General features: G+C 36.1%; 2 protein-coding genes and 1 non-coding gene across 3 annotated transcripts; 1 reads left to right on the plus strand and 2 right to left on the minus strand.

The window, feature by feature from the left end:
• Window positions 1-747: 747 nt before the first annotated feature.
• Window positions 748-821, minus strand: TRNAT-AGU (transfer RNA threonine (anticodon AGU)). Its single transcript has one exon. It is a non-coding gene; the product is annotated as a tRNA-Thr (tRNA).
• A 1,037-nt stretch (window positions 822-1,858) lies between these two features.
• LOC141657119 (protein DEHYDRATION-INDUCED 19 homolog 4-like) lies at window positions 1,859-6,813 on the plus strand. Its single transcript, XM_074464254.1, has 6 exons — window positions 1,859-2,058; window positions 2,158-2,251; window positions 2,736-2,875; window positions 3,753-3,830; window positions 4,896-5,158; window positions 6,315-6,813. The coding sequence occupies exons 2-6, from the start codon at window positions 2,182-2,184 to the stop codon at window positions 6,418-6,420; spliced, it is 657 nt and encodes a 218-aa protein (XP_074320355.1). The 5' UTR covers window positions 1,859-2,058; window positions 2,158-2,181; the 3' UTR covers window positions 6,421-6,813.
• Window positions 6,814-8,537: 1,724 nt separating this feature from the next.
• On the minus strand, window positions 8,538-13,865 carry LOC141657118 (uncharacterized). The gene is made up of 6 exons (XM_074464253.1): window positions 13,198-13,865; window positions 11,958-12,169; window positions 9,845-10,118; window positions 9,668-9,753; window positions 9,290-9,381; window positions 8,538-9,201 (listed from the first exon to the last, which is right to left on the minus strand). Exons 1-6 carry the CDS (start codon window positions 13,618-13,620, stop codon window positions 8,945-8,947), a joined length of 1,344 nt encoding a protein of 447 aa, XP_074320354.1. The 5' UTR covers window positions 13,621-13,865; the 3' UTR covers window positions 8,538-8,944.
• Between the last annotated feature and the right edge of the window lie 343 nt (window positions 13,866-14,208).

Here is a 14,208-nt window from a genome sequence, read left to right on the forward strand (position 1 = left end):
GTATTGAATTTGTCTCAAAATTTATTTCACCGTAATTTTAAGATAAAAATAGAAAAATATATTAATGATAAATTTATGGGTTATGCAACTTTAACTAATTTTATTTAATGAAAAAAAAAAAATTAATGATAAGTAGAGGTAGCCCGGGCGAAGCCGGGCACCAATACTAGTATATATAAAGATACATCACAAGAGCAAGTCCAATGGTTTGGCTTAGGGACTTGCTTGCAATTTCTTAAAATTCCAAACAAGTGGCTAAACCATTGACAAGATACGTAGGGTGAAATTAAAAACAAAGAACTAGTTCGTTAATTTAGTAAGAAATTAAAATGACCCTACTACAAAAATACAACCAATAGAAATTAGTTTGATTAATTAATATATGAGTCAATCTAGTTAAAATTTAGGCTAAACCATTAAAATGAATTAGTAGCTCAAAAATAAACTAGCTTAAAATATTATGTGGTAATGGTAAGCTAGTTAAAACTAGCTTACCATTGGACTTGCTCTAATACTTGAGTAACTCACATCTTAAACCAACATTTTTTTATTTGGCATATTTATAAAGAATACTTCCAGTACATTTTTTATGGAATCTTTACGAATATACAAGATAAACAATCATTAACTCGCAATTTATGCGTATTTGTGTTAAATTATTTACCAACTTTATAAGTACATCATACACTAATAATGAGACAAAACACACAAACACGGCTCATAGAAAAAACAAATAAAAAGTTATAATGCTCTCGTTGAGAGTCGAACTCAAGACCTCCCGCTTACTAAACGGGTGCTCTAACCAACTGAGCTACGAGAGCTTGTGTTCACTAAGTGACGCTAAACATTTTTGATTCAGGTTTTAGATGACATTGGCGTCAGTCACAAACAAACTAAGGCGGCTACACGGCCAAAAATATTGTACTCCGAATTATTATTACACACATTTACACCTAAACTAAGGACGCACATTTCCTAAGATTATTCAAATTTTCAATTTGAGACGATTTTACAATAAAATTAGGGTAGTCCTTTCATATATATTTTTTACGATTTTATCCTTGTCATTTTTATCATCTCCACTACCCAAAAACGTAAACAATTATCCACTCTTTTCCTCTTCACCCACCGGTCTATCCTCCTTCCGACCTAATAACCTCCATGTTCTGATGCCCTCTATCTCGGACTCCGGGCCACGCAATTGTGTCAGTTGTATGGTATAAATCGTTAACTTATGTATAGTACTACTAGTAAGTATAGCAATCATCGATTACATGTTATTTCTCTGTTGGAGTTTTGTAGCGATTGATAAAGGTTCTTGACTGAGTACAATAATCGATTTCATGTTGTTATGTCCATTGTGCCGTCATTAATTAAGCAAATTCATTTTGTCCACTATGCCGCCATTAATTAAGAAAATAGTGATACACTGTCTTACAATTTTATTTTATTTTAGTGGAGAACCTCACAAATAATATTAATAATTTTTCTACCAAGTAAATTAATTTTATGAATTAAAAAATTAGGATCCATCTTTCGAGTATTTGAGCAATTAGATTAAGTTTTAGGAAAAATGTTTGATATTAGAGTGAATTTGCTTAGGTTTTAGTAAAGAGGGTATTAGATGAAAATTTAATGAAAAAGTGTACGTGAAAGAGTAAAATCTATATGTGAAAAAATAATTCCGTAAAATTATTATCACAGAAAATTTTCAGATAAAATTTTTCATTATAGAAAATAAATTTCTCTTTTATACAACTTCACCCACAAAAAACTTTGTAAAATGAAACTTTAAAAGAATTTTACGTAAATTCCACGTAATTATATATAAGACGGTTTTACACATAATTACTAAATCGGCTAATAATTAATGTAAGCTATATCAAGTGTCCAATGTAGGAGGGGAAAGTGGGTAGAGAGTGTGTTGTCTATCTCTCTCTCTCTTCTCCCATTTCCTGGACATTTCTCTTCATTCACCTAAATCGATTTATTAAATTCATCAAACCCTCAAACCCACTATCATTCTTAGGGTTTCCTACCTAACTACTGTGTTTTAAGGTAATTATTTCTCCAAAGTTTCAATCTTTCAGTAAAATTAAGAGGTTAATTTTTCTGGGTTTTTGAAGATCATCATCATCATCTATTCATATTTATCAGAGGGTAAAAAGGGTAATTTAAATAATGGACGGTGGTGATTTATGGAGTTCAAAGTTATCTTCATCTTCTTTCAGACGCTATCAATTACGATCTGGTTTGTTTCTACTCATTTCCTCATCTTTTATTGTGTTTTTTATTTGTACTCTTTCCGTCTCCGTCATTTGTTTACTTTTTATTTTCGTTGTTAGCCGTATTTTAATCAAAGATAAACAAATGATTGGCACGGAGGGAGTAATTATTTTTTTTTCTATTTTTTTTAGATGATTAGTGGGATTTACGGCATATAAAAGATCATATCTTTGTATATGCTTAAGCTGTTTAAGGAAAGTATATATTTGTTACAATTTTGTTGTGTTTGTTAGCAAAAAAATGGTAAAGATGATCGAAGTTTTTGTGTAATTAAGGAAACCCACCTGGGAAAAGGTGAATTTTGTTGATTTTAGAACTTCAATCATGAAAGATGTGATCTTTTTATTTATTTTGTTATAATGATGTGAAGGGTATTGTGGGTTAGGTTTAAATAAAAATGATGGTATAATTTGTTGCTAATAAGGGGATTTTGATTGGATATGAAGCAGATGCGTATTTGGGAGATGATTTAGAGGCTGGGGATGATTACAAGGAAGAGTTTTCGTGTCCGTTTTGTGCCGATGAGTTTGATATTGTAGGCCTCTTTTGCCATATGGATGAAGAGCATCAAGTAGAATTGAAAAATGGGGTAATTATCTCAACACCTTCATCCCTCCTAAGCTATCTATGCATTCTGATGGATGATACGTGTACAACTTATTGGAAATGTAGTATGCATCGATATCTTGTTCTTGCTTCATTGTACGCTGTATTTGTTTAGATAATGCTCATGCTTTCTGATGCTTGTTTAATATTTAACTACCCAAATGGGCTTAAATTGTCATTAGACTCCGTTTTTTTTATTGTTAGATATTGGGAATGTATGGTCATAACATTTGGTCGTGGGCAGCTGACATTTTTGATTGGTTATTGCTGGAATTTATAACTTCTATTCTGCGACTTAGTATAGTCTAATAGAGAATTGCTGATTTTGCTACTATCGACATTTCCACAAAACATGACAAGTTTTGAGACATTTTCAATTGCTGGTTTTGTCAGTGTCGATGCGTTTCTGCAAAACATGACAAGTTTAGTCATTTTTGAAAGGGAAATTGAGCAGTTGGGTGAAGTTTCTAAATAGGATTTTGATGTTTGCCCGCTGTTTTCTCGGACACTTTGATGTTATAGTTTTAAGTTAAATAAGCTCTTGACTGTTGTGCTTGTTAGGTATTCTTTTGTTCGTATATTATTATATAGTTGATGGATTGGTAGTTTGATACTTGAGTTGGCTGTTCCCCGTTTGAGATGGTATGGATTCTCTTAAAGGCCGAAAGTAATTGAAGTCTGGTCACTGCTTCCAAAGCTTACTCAATATGTAGCCCTTGTCGAACATTTTTTCTGATGAAAAAACTTTTATTAGATCACAAAAGTTTCCCTTTATGTCTTGTATCCCTTCTGAGAAGCATGGACTTTGAAGCCTAGTGTTTACTGGTTTTGATAATTTTTTTGTTTCACTGTTTTTGCAGGTTTGTCCTATTTGCGTGAAGAGGGTGGGAGTAGATATGGTTGGTCATATTACAATGCAACATGGGAATATATTAAAAATATCCTTTTGACAGCTTTCTTAATTTGAACGATGCTTACTGAACATCTAGTCATTATGCAAAACTCTCTGACAAGCATTTGTAGTAGTCATTATGCAAAACTCTCTGACAAGCACTTATAGTCCAGGAGGTGAATTACCGAGAAGCTCTTTGATTTGTCATGTTCAAATCCCGGATTGTTTTCCCTAGATCTCTACCGCGGTCTGCTTGTGTGGTGCTTTGCAGCGCTTTGTTTTGTTTAGTATAGATGATAATAAGATCTTCTCAAATACTAAAGGTGTGTAGCTTTGTTACTTAAAATGTTTAGCCATGATTAGGAGATCTCCGACAGTCTACCAAACTTAAGAAACCTCTAGTCTTAAGTTTGGTAGGTTATCGAGCACCTTTAGTTTCTTTAATATATTTAACGGTTTAGAGTAATTGTTTTATCTTGCTCACCTTCATTTGAAATGTGTGTGTCTTTCTTGAGGATCACCAAACTTTTCCTATCTTTTTTTTGGACGGAACTGGAACTTTTGTCATCTTGTTCTGTATATGTTGCAAGTTTGCGAGCTATCTTTATATTATTGTACTAGAGAATGGAGAACCCTATTTTGTGTTTCTACTTGCTAGATTAAAAGCACAATTCAGGTAAAATTTTACGATGTTCCTGGGAGGCCACTAGTATGGCATCTCACCAAAATGAGTTTTGATATTCACCAAATTAAGCATGATATTCACCAAATTAATCATGATATTCACCATATTGATAAAAAAAATTGACACGCCTAGAATCACATTTGTTTTTCAAGTAATTATTTGTAATCTGTCATGTCATATTCATTATGTTGGAATTTGGTAGCGTGTTTAGGCGAATATGATAGTGTTTTTATGGTAGTGTGTTAACGTGATATCATTAATGTGGTGTACGGAGTGTTGTGCTACGGGGTACTTTATAACAACTCAACCATCCTTTGCCGTGGTTAATTAATTATATACTGAATATTTCTCTATTAATTCCATGGGTGACCCCTAACGTGGTTATCTATCATTTTTTTTGTTGTATCTCCTTAACGTAACTATCACGTTCAACGAAGGAGAAGATTACGTAGAGGTGCTTCAAATTCAATGTTCAATATACTGAGAAAGGAATTGCGAGAAGGAAATCGGCAATCCCTCTTTGGGGGATCGTCTTTCGGGCTTTCTTCCTCAAATCCAGACCCCGATCCTCTCTTGTCCTCTTTTATATATAGCTCGAACACTGCAGACGATCTTGGCAAGGAGGAATCTCATTCTTCCAAGGCCGAATGCTCACTTCCAGAGACAATGGTGGAGAAGAGCATAGAAAGGTAATATTTTTTCTTCCATTTTTCTCTGTGGGACATACACTATATATTTGTGTTGATACTTGGTAGCATGATCTTTTTTATGGCATGATAACATGTATTGCCCTGTCGTATTTATATTTCGACATTTTGTTTTTTCGCTGTCGGTGGATTTAATTTTGATCATTAACTACTCGCAAATGTATTTAGAGATACACTATGAAGACGTGACTATCTAGTCTTTTCTATTCACTGCAAAGACGAATGCTATCAACCTTCTTGTTTCATTACCTTTTTTTTAACCCCATCACTTGGCATCTACAAAAGTAAGTTATATTGTTTGGTTAGTTCTAGGGCAAGGCTTCTTCACTCTGAGACCTCGTTAATTACGTAACCCTTTCTTTCACTTCTCTCTTCGCAATGCCAACTCCGTTCAGATTCTCAGTAATCTCCAACGGCCATCACTCCACCTCTCACCTCTCCCCTTCCACTATCACCCTCCTCCACTCCTCCAAGACTCTTCACAGTTTCTACCACCCAACACTATCTCAATTCTCTCTATCTCCGGCAAAACTGTGTTACAGAGTAGTATTATTTAGTTGGTATTATTTTTTGGATCTCATTATATGAGATCTTGCAAAAGTATTCATCATATCATTCTAAGTGGCTTGAGGGGGGAGTGTTCAAGAGAAAGTTGGAGAAGGTAGATAGTATCGCATCCCTCGTGTAGTAAAAATTGAGGAACTATCAGTGTCAGTGGCATACCAGATACGGAGATGTATAAACTTGAATGCTGGTACATTAAAGAATGCACAACGTCAATCATTTTTATAATGACATAATGATTTGAAGCGAAATGGTTCGTAAAACTCTCTGTGCTGCTTGTGCATTAGCCAAGTGTTGATGCATTTTAGGATGCACTTTTCATCATTGTGGGCATATGGAGACAATCTATTTGTATTTTTAACACTGAGATACGACTACTGCATATCAGATCAAGAAGCACTAGGGCTATCTTGTCTGCGAATACTATTAGAATGTTTCAATATGAAAATCTTGTGGGCGAAAAGTATTAGAATGTTTGAATATCGAACAACTAACGTGTTTGATGTTTAGGAAATCATTGATGTGTAATGGGGAGATTTAAACTGATTTGAGATCTTGTGTAAATTTGAAACAGTGTTCAGCAACCTGCATTATCTAAAAAGGATCAAGAAGAAAAGGCCAGGAAATGCGAGTTTGTTCAAGGCTTGCTCTTCTCCACAATGCTGGACGACATCTTATAAGAGCCCAACAGAAGTAATCGAGCACCGTGAAGCATAAGGCACTGTAGGGGTGGAAAAGTTGAGAGCAAATGCGCTAATGTAGAGAGAGACTGAGAGAACAAACTTAGTTTCTATTGTAATGTCGTGTTGCTCAAGCTTCGTAGGAAGAAAAAAGTCGAGCAATGTACCAACGTCAAGAGAAGACTTGAGTGATAATATCTTTAGTTCTTATTGCACTATGGTAGTGCTTTATTGTATTTAATCGTGTTAAATAAAGTGGTGGTGGAAAAAACATATAGTTTCTCTAATCTCTTTCTTTAGTTGCCGGGCACTTATTTGTAATTTGATTGCTCTTGTCTCGGGTTTGTTTAGACAATTTCGTTGCGATAAATACATTTAAACTCGGCTAACAAATTTTTTTTTTTGGGGTTACTGATTTACTTGACTAGTTGACTCTGGACACTGCAAATTTTTATGTAGTTTGCTAAATTGTTTCCTTGTCCTTTATAGCCTGCCTATTCTTAGGGGGGTTCGTTCGTGGTTCGGTTCACCGAACCTATAATTTAATTCGGTTCGCACACGGTTCGGTTCGGCTCGGCAAAACTCCGAACCTAAACCGCATCGTTTTTAATGGTTATAAACGGTTAGGTTAACCACTTTAAACGGTTATTAGCGGTTCGGTTACCGGTTAACCGACAATTGTTCTACATTATACTTTTTTTCTAATTTACGTTAAATTTTTTTAGTAATTTAATTAAATTTTCATTATATATTATACCGAAAATAAAGTTAATTAGCTAAATTTTAGCATTAATCAATTTAAGAAATTTTAAATTTGGATACACTAAAAAAATTAAATGAAATAAGAGTTTTTTGATATAATATTTTAATTTTTTGCTTATTTTTTTGTGAAACGGTTTGGTTCGGTTAACCGGTTTTCTAAAATTCCGAACCTTAACCGAACCATTTCCATAATAAAGTTAACAGTTCGGTTCAGCGAACCACTTTGTCGAAACGGTTCAGTTAATCGAACCTTAAAAATGCACGGTTATTAGGTTTTTCGATAGTTATTAAAACAATAAATTCTGAACACCCCTACCTATTCTGATTAAAAATGGATAATAATTTTTGGAAAATCTTATAGTAGGGCGACTTAAATTTTTAAATTTGCGTGCACCGTGAAATTCTTAGGCTATAAAGCCTATAGCAAGTTATTCCAAACCTCCTTTTTCCAAATATTGCGGATTCATAATCCCATACACTTGACCATAATCTTCGCATTTTAAGTGTTCTGCCGATTAGACAATTACTATGTGAGACGCAGAATGGAACAAGATGAAACATACAATTTACATTTACTTGTAATATAAATATATAAATATATATATTGCTCCAATTTGACTTTAGTATTCAACTTCCAACCATTATTTTCCCATCACGATCGTTCACTTTCCTAAAATGACAAACTAGAAATCCAAAATCACAACTTCACTTGTATCTATCGATAATGTAGACTAGTGACCGGAGTTGATCATTAAAGTTAGTAGGGGAGGACATAAAAATAAGATAACACATTCACATTTCAACACCTCTATAGTAGGTCTTCAATCTCCACATCAATGGGTAAAAATAAAGGCAAGTATTATCTTTCCAAAACACAATTTTCGTTCTAACCTTATATTTCATAAATCAATGGCAAAAGACCTCCTCCCGACTAGTCCCCCTGATAACTACCCTCCTCAGAGCCGTCCACGTAGCAACAACCCTAGTCCCCCTGACAACCGACATCTATTTGACCTGACAGCGAGTAAGAGGCAACCTTGGCCCATCTCGGAGGCAGAGAGCCATCCTGTGTTAAACACCCCAGCAGCAGTTCATATATACATGATCAGCTGAATAAATATTATCTATCATACCATAAGGATGCTCTACTGTTTCCGACACCAAACCACACTAGACAATTATTTTTCCATTGTAGGCTACAAATAGCTCACAACCATTCCAACAAGCATTCACGGATATTTATGGTCGGATATAAAGACAATACAAAGGTACACATCCTTTCTTGGACACTTTCCCAAGCATAGAATGTGGTGCTCAGTGGGAAGTAAACTTAGAGCTGTCATAACATAAAGCCATAAATAAAAAGCTTACCCATTTCAAGAAAAGTGTATTTGTACAAATAATAATACCTTGCTCGTATCTACTTCTCTGTCATTATCGTCATATAATAGCCTAAAGTCACACACAGGTAAACAAAAGCCCACAGGTATTTCATAGGCCTATGGATTCACATTACACAGGAATCCCTCCATAAACAACTGTTTCACATCAGAAAGGTTCCGGCAAAGCGAGTTATTTAATCAAATCAACACAATATAAATCTTCATCCTCTTCGCCAAATGAGCTTGCAGGTAAGTATCAAGAGTTCATCTCAAAATACAACAAATGCAAAATTCAGGCGCACCTTTTGAGCAAGAAGCCTTGAGATGGTGCTCTTCCACCTGACATTGTTAATAATAACTGAAGCCAGAGTGATCTTCTCTCATCTGCGGCCGTGAGAGGCAAAGAAATTGTAGTCAGGAAGGTTTACGTTTAGATGCCGAAGCCACTCGTCAGCAGCTTGCAAAAGAGAATTGACTTTCAGAGATTCATCAACTCCGTTTTGATCCCACATCGGGGTTTTGAACTTGTAGTATGCCATTCCAAATATTGGCAGTGGTCGCTTGACAGCCATATCAAAGCCATTTGGAAAGTAGCTCGGGCATGAACCAAAGTGACATTGCCATTCATTCTGCCCCCCTGTGAAAACGAGGAAGCAGTCAGGCGTAAGTCACCAAAATCACAACGCACTCGAGCTTTTTTGGACAGAATACAGTGAAACACATACCACTAATGGGTGTTGACAGGAAGTGAAATGTCAAAAAGCAAGAATCAACGTTCTGGAGGGTCGGACCAGTGGGTATTCTGTATATTGGATACCTAAAATCAGGCAAGAAAGTATACAATGTAAGATTCCTCGAAATAAAAAACTTTTCAATAAACAAAATTGGACAACAGCATTGTATTAGTGTAAACAGCCTGACCCCTGTGTCAAACACAAAGAGACTGTACTAAATGACCAATAATGAAAAACGTATCGTACAACCATTGACACTTTACTACTGCACGTAGTAGTAGACAACATAGAGGAGGTTTTCGGATGACCCATAACGAAAGTTTGTGTCAAGAGTTGCATAGACTGCAGCTGAGCGACCCATTTTCATACCATGCAACAGACATCCAACTTGATAAAGACAACTCGTGGCTCTGATAGGTCTTCAGCTCTGGGAAACGAGACGCAAGAAGTGAAATCTGTTGTATGAATATAAGAGTCAGAAGAGAAGCAAGGAAATAGAAACAGTAAGGCAAGGAACAAGAGAACAGTTTGAGTAGTTGTACTAGCCTTGTCAGCCAAAGGTTCCCGAATGAAAGGAGAATCATGCTCAAAATACTCAAACACAAGAACACTTTGAGAACTGGAAGATTCCCCTTCATCGCTTGATGAACCATTTAAGAGTTGACCTCTTGAGAGTCCTGTCACTCCTTGGGGATTTGAATCTGCGAGTTCCTGCTGTTTCCACACACCATTAGGCTTCAGTCCTCTTTCTATTTCACAGTCACTGCTGCCATTACTGCTAGTTTCTCTAGATGACTCATCACTCTCCACTCCTGGCCTTCTGTTCACGTAAATAGGGAAACAAGCAAGCAACATTGTATCATTAAACCTGTTTGTTAGCCATGAGAAGCCATCTCAAACTCAAACAAGCTTCCTCACAAAATAATATTATGCAAGCAAAGATGTGTAGCCTAAACAACCCTCATCTCAGTCTATAGTCTATCCAAAAGTACATGTCCAAAGAAGAATCTCCAAGACACCCAACATTACCGGATAACTTATCCTTCAAATATCCAATTAACTTAACATGCATCTGAGCATGGTTAATGTTGTAACATAGCCAAATCATTAATCCATGACATCCTATCAGAGTATCAGACTACTATTTCCTTTATTACAGCACAACCAACTACTCCAGCGATCTCACATCCCTTAAACAAAAGGGGGACAATGCTTTCATTGGCCAAAAGAATGTTTCTTTTATGAAACTTAAAGTAATAAAGTATTTTCTGCACAAACAATTTTTTACTGAAACCTAAGCTTTACAATTTTGTCAATGCATCTACAAGGAGGGTCTTCCATTAAAGCTTAAAAAATCATGCAGAGTGTATGACAAACGTCACAACAAATCAGCAATGTAAAAAAAAAACTTTTACGTAGTTCCACCTTATGAACTTATGAGGAAGCTTTTTGCTGATTGTTCTGAGGCCGTTAAGCTAAAAGAATCACAATCTCATTTTTCACAAACACAGACACAATTAAGAACGCCCACACACCCTTCAAAAAGCCTTACTCTAGCTTCTGAGAATTGTCACTTAGTCACATCATGCAAGTATAGCCTAGCCCTCACCATATTGGTCAATGTTATTACAGATTTACAGCTATGTTACTCCGACAGTCTGACACCTTACTTAACTGCCGTGTCGCGTGTCAGACACCTACACGACACTTTGACACTTCAATTTAGACCACAACATAGGAAAATTCACCCAAAATAGCCGTGTCCGACACGTGTCAGACACGACACAGTGTCGGAGAGTCGAAGTAACACAGATTTACAGCCATAACCCAGGCAAAAAAGGGGGCTCGCCCACAACTCCATAAGCATCCAATTGGAAAAAGATGCGTCATGTCTTATGAGTTGAAAAAAATCTCTTAATTTTATTATCATACATCATAAGCAATAAAAATAAATTGGATCACCAATTTCCAGTTTTCACATAAAAGAAATCCATTTGCTGCTCAAATCAAACACTGTTCTACACGGTTGAGTGTCCGAATTAATACTGAGAGAGAAGACTACTAGTTCAGCTTAGGTAAAAGGTGAAAACTTGAGGCCAAAACAAACAACCAGTTATATCTAAAACAATACGCCGAGAACAAATGAACATTTAGAAAGAATCACTTATAGCTCTAAACATACTATATGAGACAAGGCTGCTCCATTCAAAGCAGAAAAAACACTCCACGCAAAGACTAGGACAGTAGGATATAAGTCGAGAGCACGGCGTGTCACAAATATAACTATATGGATAATGAAATTTTGAACCATTTTCAATAGGAAAAAACAATTGCCAGCTCTACATCAGAAAGGCTGTAATAAGAATCAAATACATTTTACTAAGCAATGCAAAACGTGGACATAAAACAAATGGTATTTATTAGACATCCTTCAGTAAAGGGAATTATTTGCTGCTTCCTCTCAGCCAACAATTATGCAATCGCGATTAGAAACTCAGTTTTTCACATTATCTAGATCTTTGCCTCACCAATGCATAACCGTTTTGCTGACAGTTTCAAAACTCTATAGTAGAAATTACAGAATAAACAGTGAAAGACCATGCCACAAATGTAAGATAATGCATTAGTAGTGAGCTAGTGATAACCAAAAATAGCTAACCTGGATCCAGGGGAGGGCTTTGAGGGGTCTATGTACAATTGTATGCCTGACAAATATGGGACATAGTACTGCACAACAGAGTCACTCCCATTTAACAAGAGGGGCACTCCAGCCCCGTACGCACTCCACTCCTTGAATGATTCCCAAAGATCTCCAAGCACAAAGTACGGCCGAAACTCGTTCCCGTGAGTTTTCCACCCTTTTGTACTAGTCTACATTAACAAAATTGGCAAAATTAACATCAATAAACAATCAACTATAGTAGCCACAAAAAAAAAGAACTAATTCAAACCAAATTCAATCTAAAACTCAGGATTCACTTGCATTGGGTGTACTTTTTACAAGGGTAAAGAAGCTCAAATCTAAGGAGAAAAAGGAGGAAACTGATGGTGAAGGGGGTGAGCGGGGAACTATCGCTCCCATAGAGGAGGAGGGTAGGTAATACATTACCCTAGGGCGGAGTCATCAAGTCGGTAACTACTATCCCCTTTAAGGGATACTAATATTTAACCTATTTTCATTTACTTCCTACACCCGCACCACTACCATCTCCTACTTTCGTTGGTATTTTTTCATCCACCGCCACTAAAAATGAACCAATTCAACTAATACTTGGGCATTGGGTGAACTTCTTACAAGGGTAATGGAGCTCAGATCTGAGGGGAAAAGAAGAAAACTAATGGTCATAAATAGAAGATATGCGGAGAGGATGAATGGTGTTGGCGAAGAATTATTGCTCCCAGATGGAGGATAACAAAATAACCCAAGGAGAAGTCAGTAACTATTATAAGCCCCTTGATTGGATAGTTTTTACCCGATTTTCATCTACTTTGTCTACCGACCACAACTCCTACTTCCTACTTCCTTCGTATTCTTCATCCATCGCCCCATAACAATTACTCGCAATCAAACCACTTCTATTAGTAAATCGATAAGAAATAATTGATCCAATCCCATGTTAATAGTCATTATACTAGATACCTAAATGAGATGCATGTCAACTAAATAATCCACAATAATTGCATCAAATAATTAACAATGAACCTCATTAACCTAACTATACTACCAACTAAATCATTACTAACAAACTAAATTCAACCAATAAAAAAACACTAACTAAATCATTCATCCAATTCTACATTTCAACCAACAAAATTAAATTCAATTCCACTAATATTCAACATAAATCACAGCAATAAACCCTAAAAACATCAAACCAGCAAAATTTTTCAAAGTAAACCTTGGAGAAGTACTGAGGTGCGACCAATGGAGTCGTATGCTCCAAAAACCGATCGAAGTTCGTCGAACTTGTTGTCGAAACCGACGGAATCGGTGTCACCACCGTCGTATTCGTCGCTGTCGAAGCGCAATCATCTAACTCCGCTCGATTTCTCGACGCCTGCTTCTCCAACGGAGCCACCGTCACTTCCGCCTCCGGCGGCGTCGGTACCGACTTTTGCCGTCTGAAATTATTCCGATTCTGATTAAACTGATGATTGTGTTGCTGATTTTGCTGTTTTTGTGGCCTAATTACTTCTTTTTCTTCCTGTTTATGCTTTTGCTCCAACAATACTTGCTGTTGCTGTTGTTGTTGTTGTCGGCGACCAGGAGGATAGTAAAATCGATCACCGCTCTTACACCGACCAAACGACGCCGTAGACATTTCAATTCGCGATTGATCGAACCCTAATTCGAAGGAATTAATCTCAGAAATTAGTGAATCAGATCTCGGATTTGTGATTTGAGTTTTGTGTTTCTAGGGTTTTAGTTGAGTTTGGATGATATCTAGGGTTTCCAATGGGGGATTTTTTTTATTAAGGGGTTCAGGATTTTACACAGAATATAAAATTAAGGATTAGTCAGTCAGTCAGTCGTTTGAGAAAATAGAAGATCCAGTGTATGGGAGATAATATTGTTGACAGTTGAGTGATTGAGTATAAATCAATCCGTAAGTCTCCCTTAAAACGGTATTATCCGTCTTAAACTTAAAATGGGTTAAGTACATTTGTACATACCACTTGTGTATATAAGAATGCGTGGGAAAAAATAATATATTTGTCTTATAGATATAAGTAGGGAGTGATATTTGACTCGTCTTAAACTTAAGACGGATATGTCGTCTCAGAGAATTTGTGCAGATCATATAGGTAATATTTAGGGTTATCTTGTACACAACATTGTTTTTCATTTTACAAGAAAAGCTAAAAATAAGTTGTACAAGTATTCCGTTTTGGATCTTATATGAAGGATA

This window comes from Silene latifolia, chromosome 5 (genome assembly GCF_048544455.1).
Source record: "Silene latifolia isolate original U9 population chromosome 5, ASM4854445v1, whole genome shotgun sequence".
Taxonomy (NCBI): Eukaryota; Viridiplantae; Streptophyta; class Magnoliopsida; order Caryophyllales; family Caryophyllaceae; genus Silene; species Silene latifolia.

Coding starts and splice junctions, on each gene's coding strand:
- LOC141657119 (XM_074464254.1), top strand. CDS start 2,182: ATGGACGGTGGTGATTTATGGAGTTCAAAGTTATCTTCATCTTCTTTC. Junction 2,252..2,735: donor ACGCTATCAATTACGATCTG/GTTTGTTTCTAC, acceptor GATATGAAGCAG/ATGCGTATTTGGGAGATGAT. Junction 5,159..6,314: donor GTGGAGAAGAGCATAGAAAG/GTAATATTTTTT, acceptor AATTTGAAACAG/TGTTCAGCAACCTGCATTAT.
- LOC141657118 (XM_074464253.1), bottom strand. CDS start 13,620: ATGTCTACGGCGTCGTTTGGTCGGTGTAAGAGCGGTGATCGATTTTAC. Junction 12,170..13,197: donor CACCTCAGTACTTCTCCAAG/GTTTACTTTGAA, acceptor TTGTTAATGTAG/ACTAGTACAAAAGGGTGGAA. Junction 10,119..11,957: donor AAGCCCTCCCCTGGATCCAG/GTTAGCTATTTT, acceptor TTACGTGAACAG/AAGGCCAGGAGTGGAGAGTG.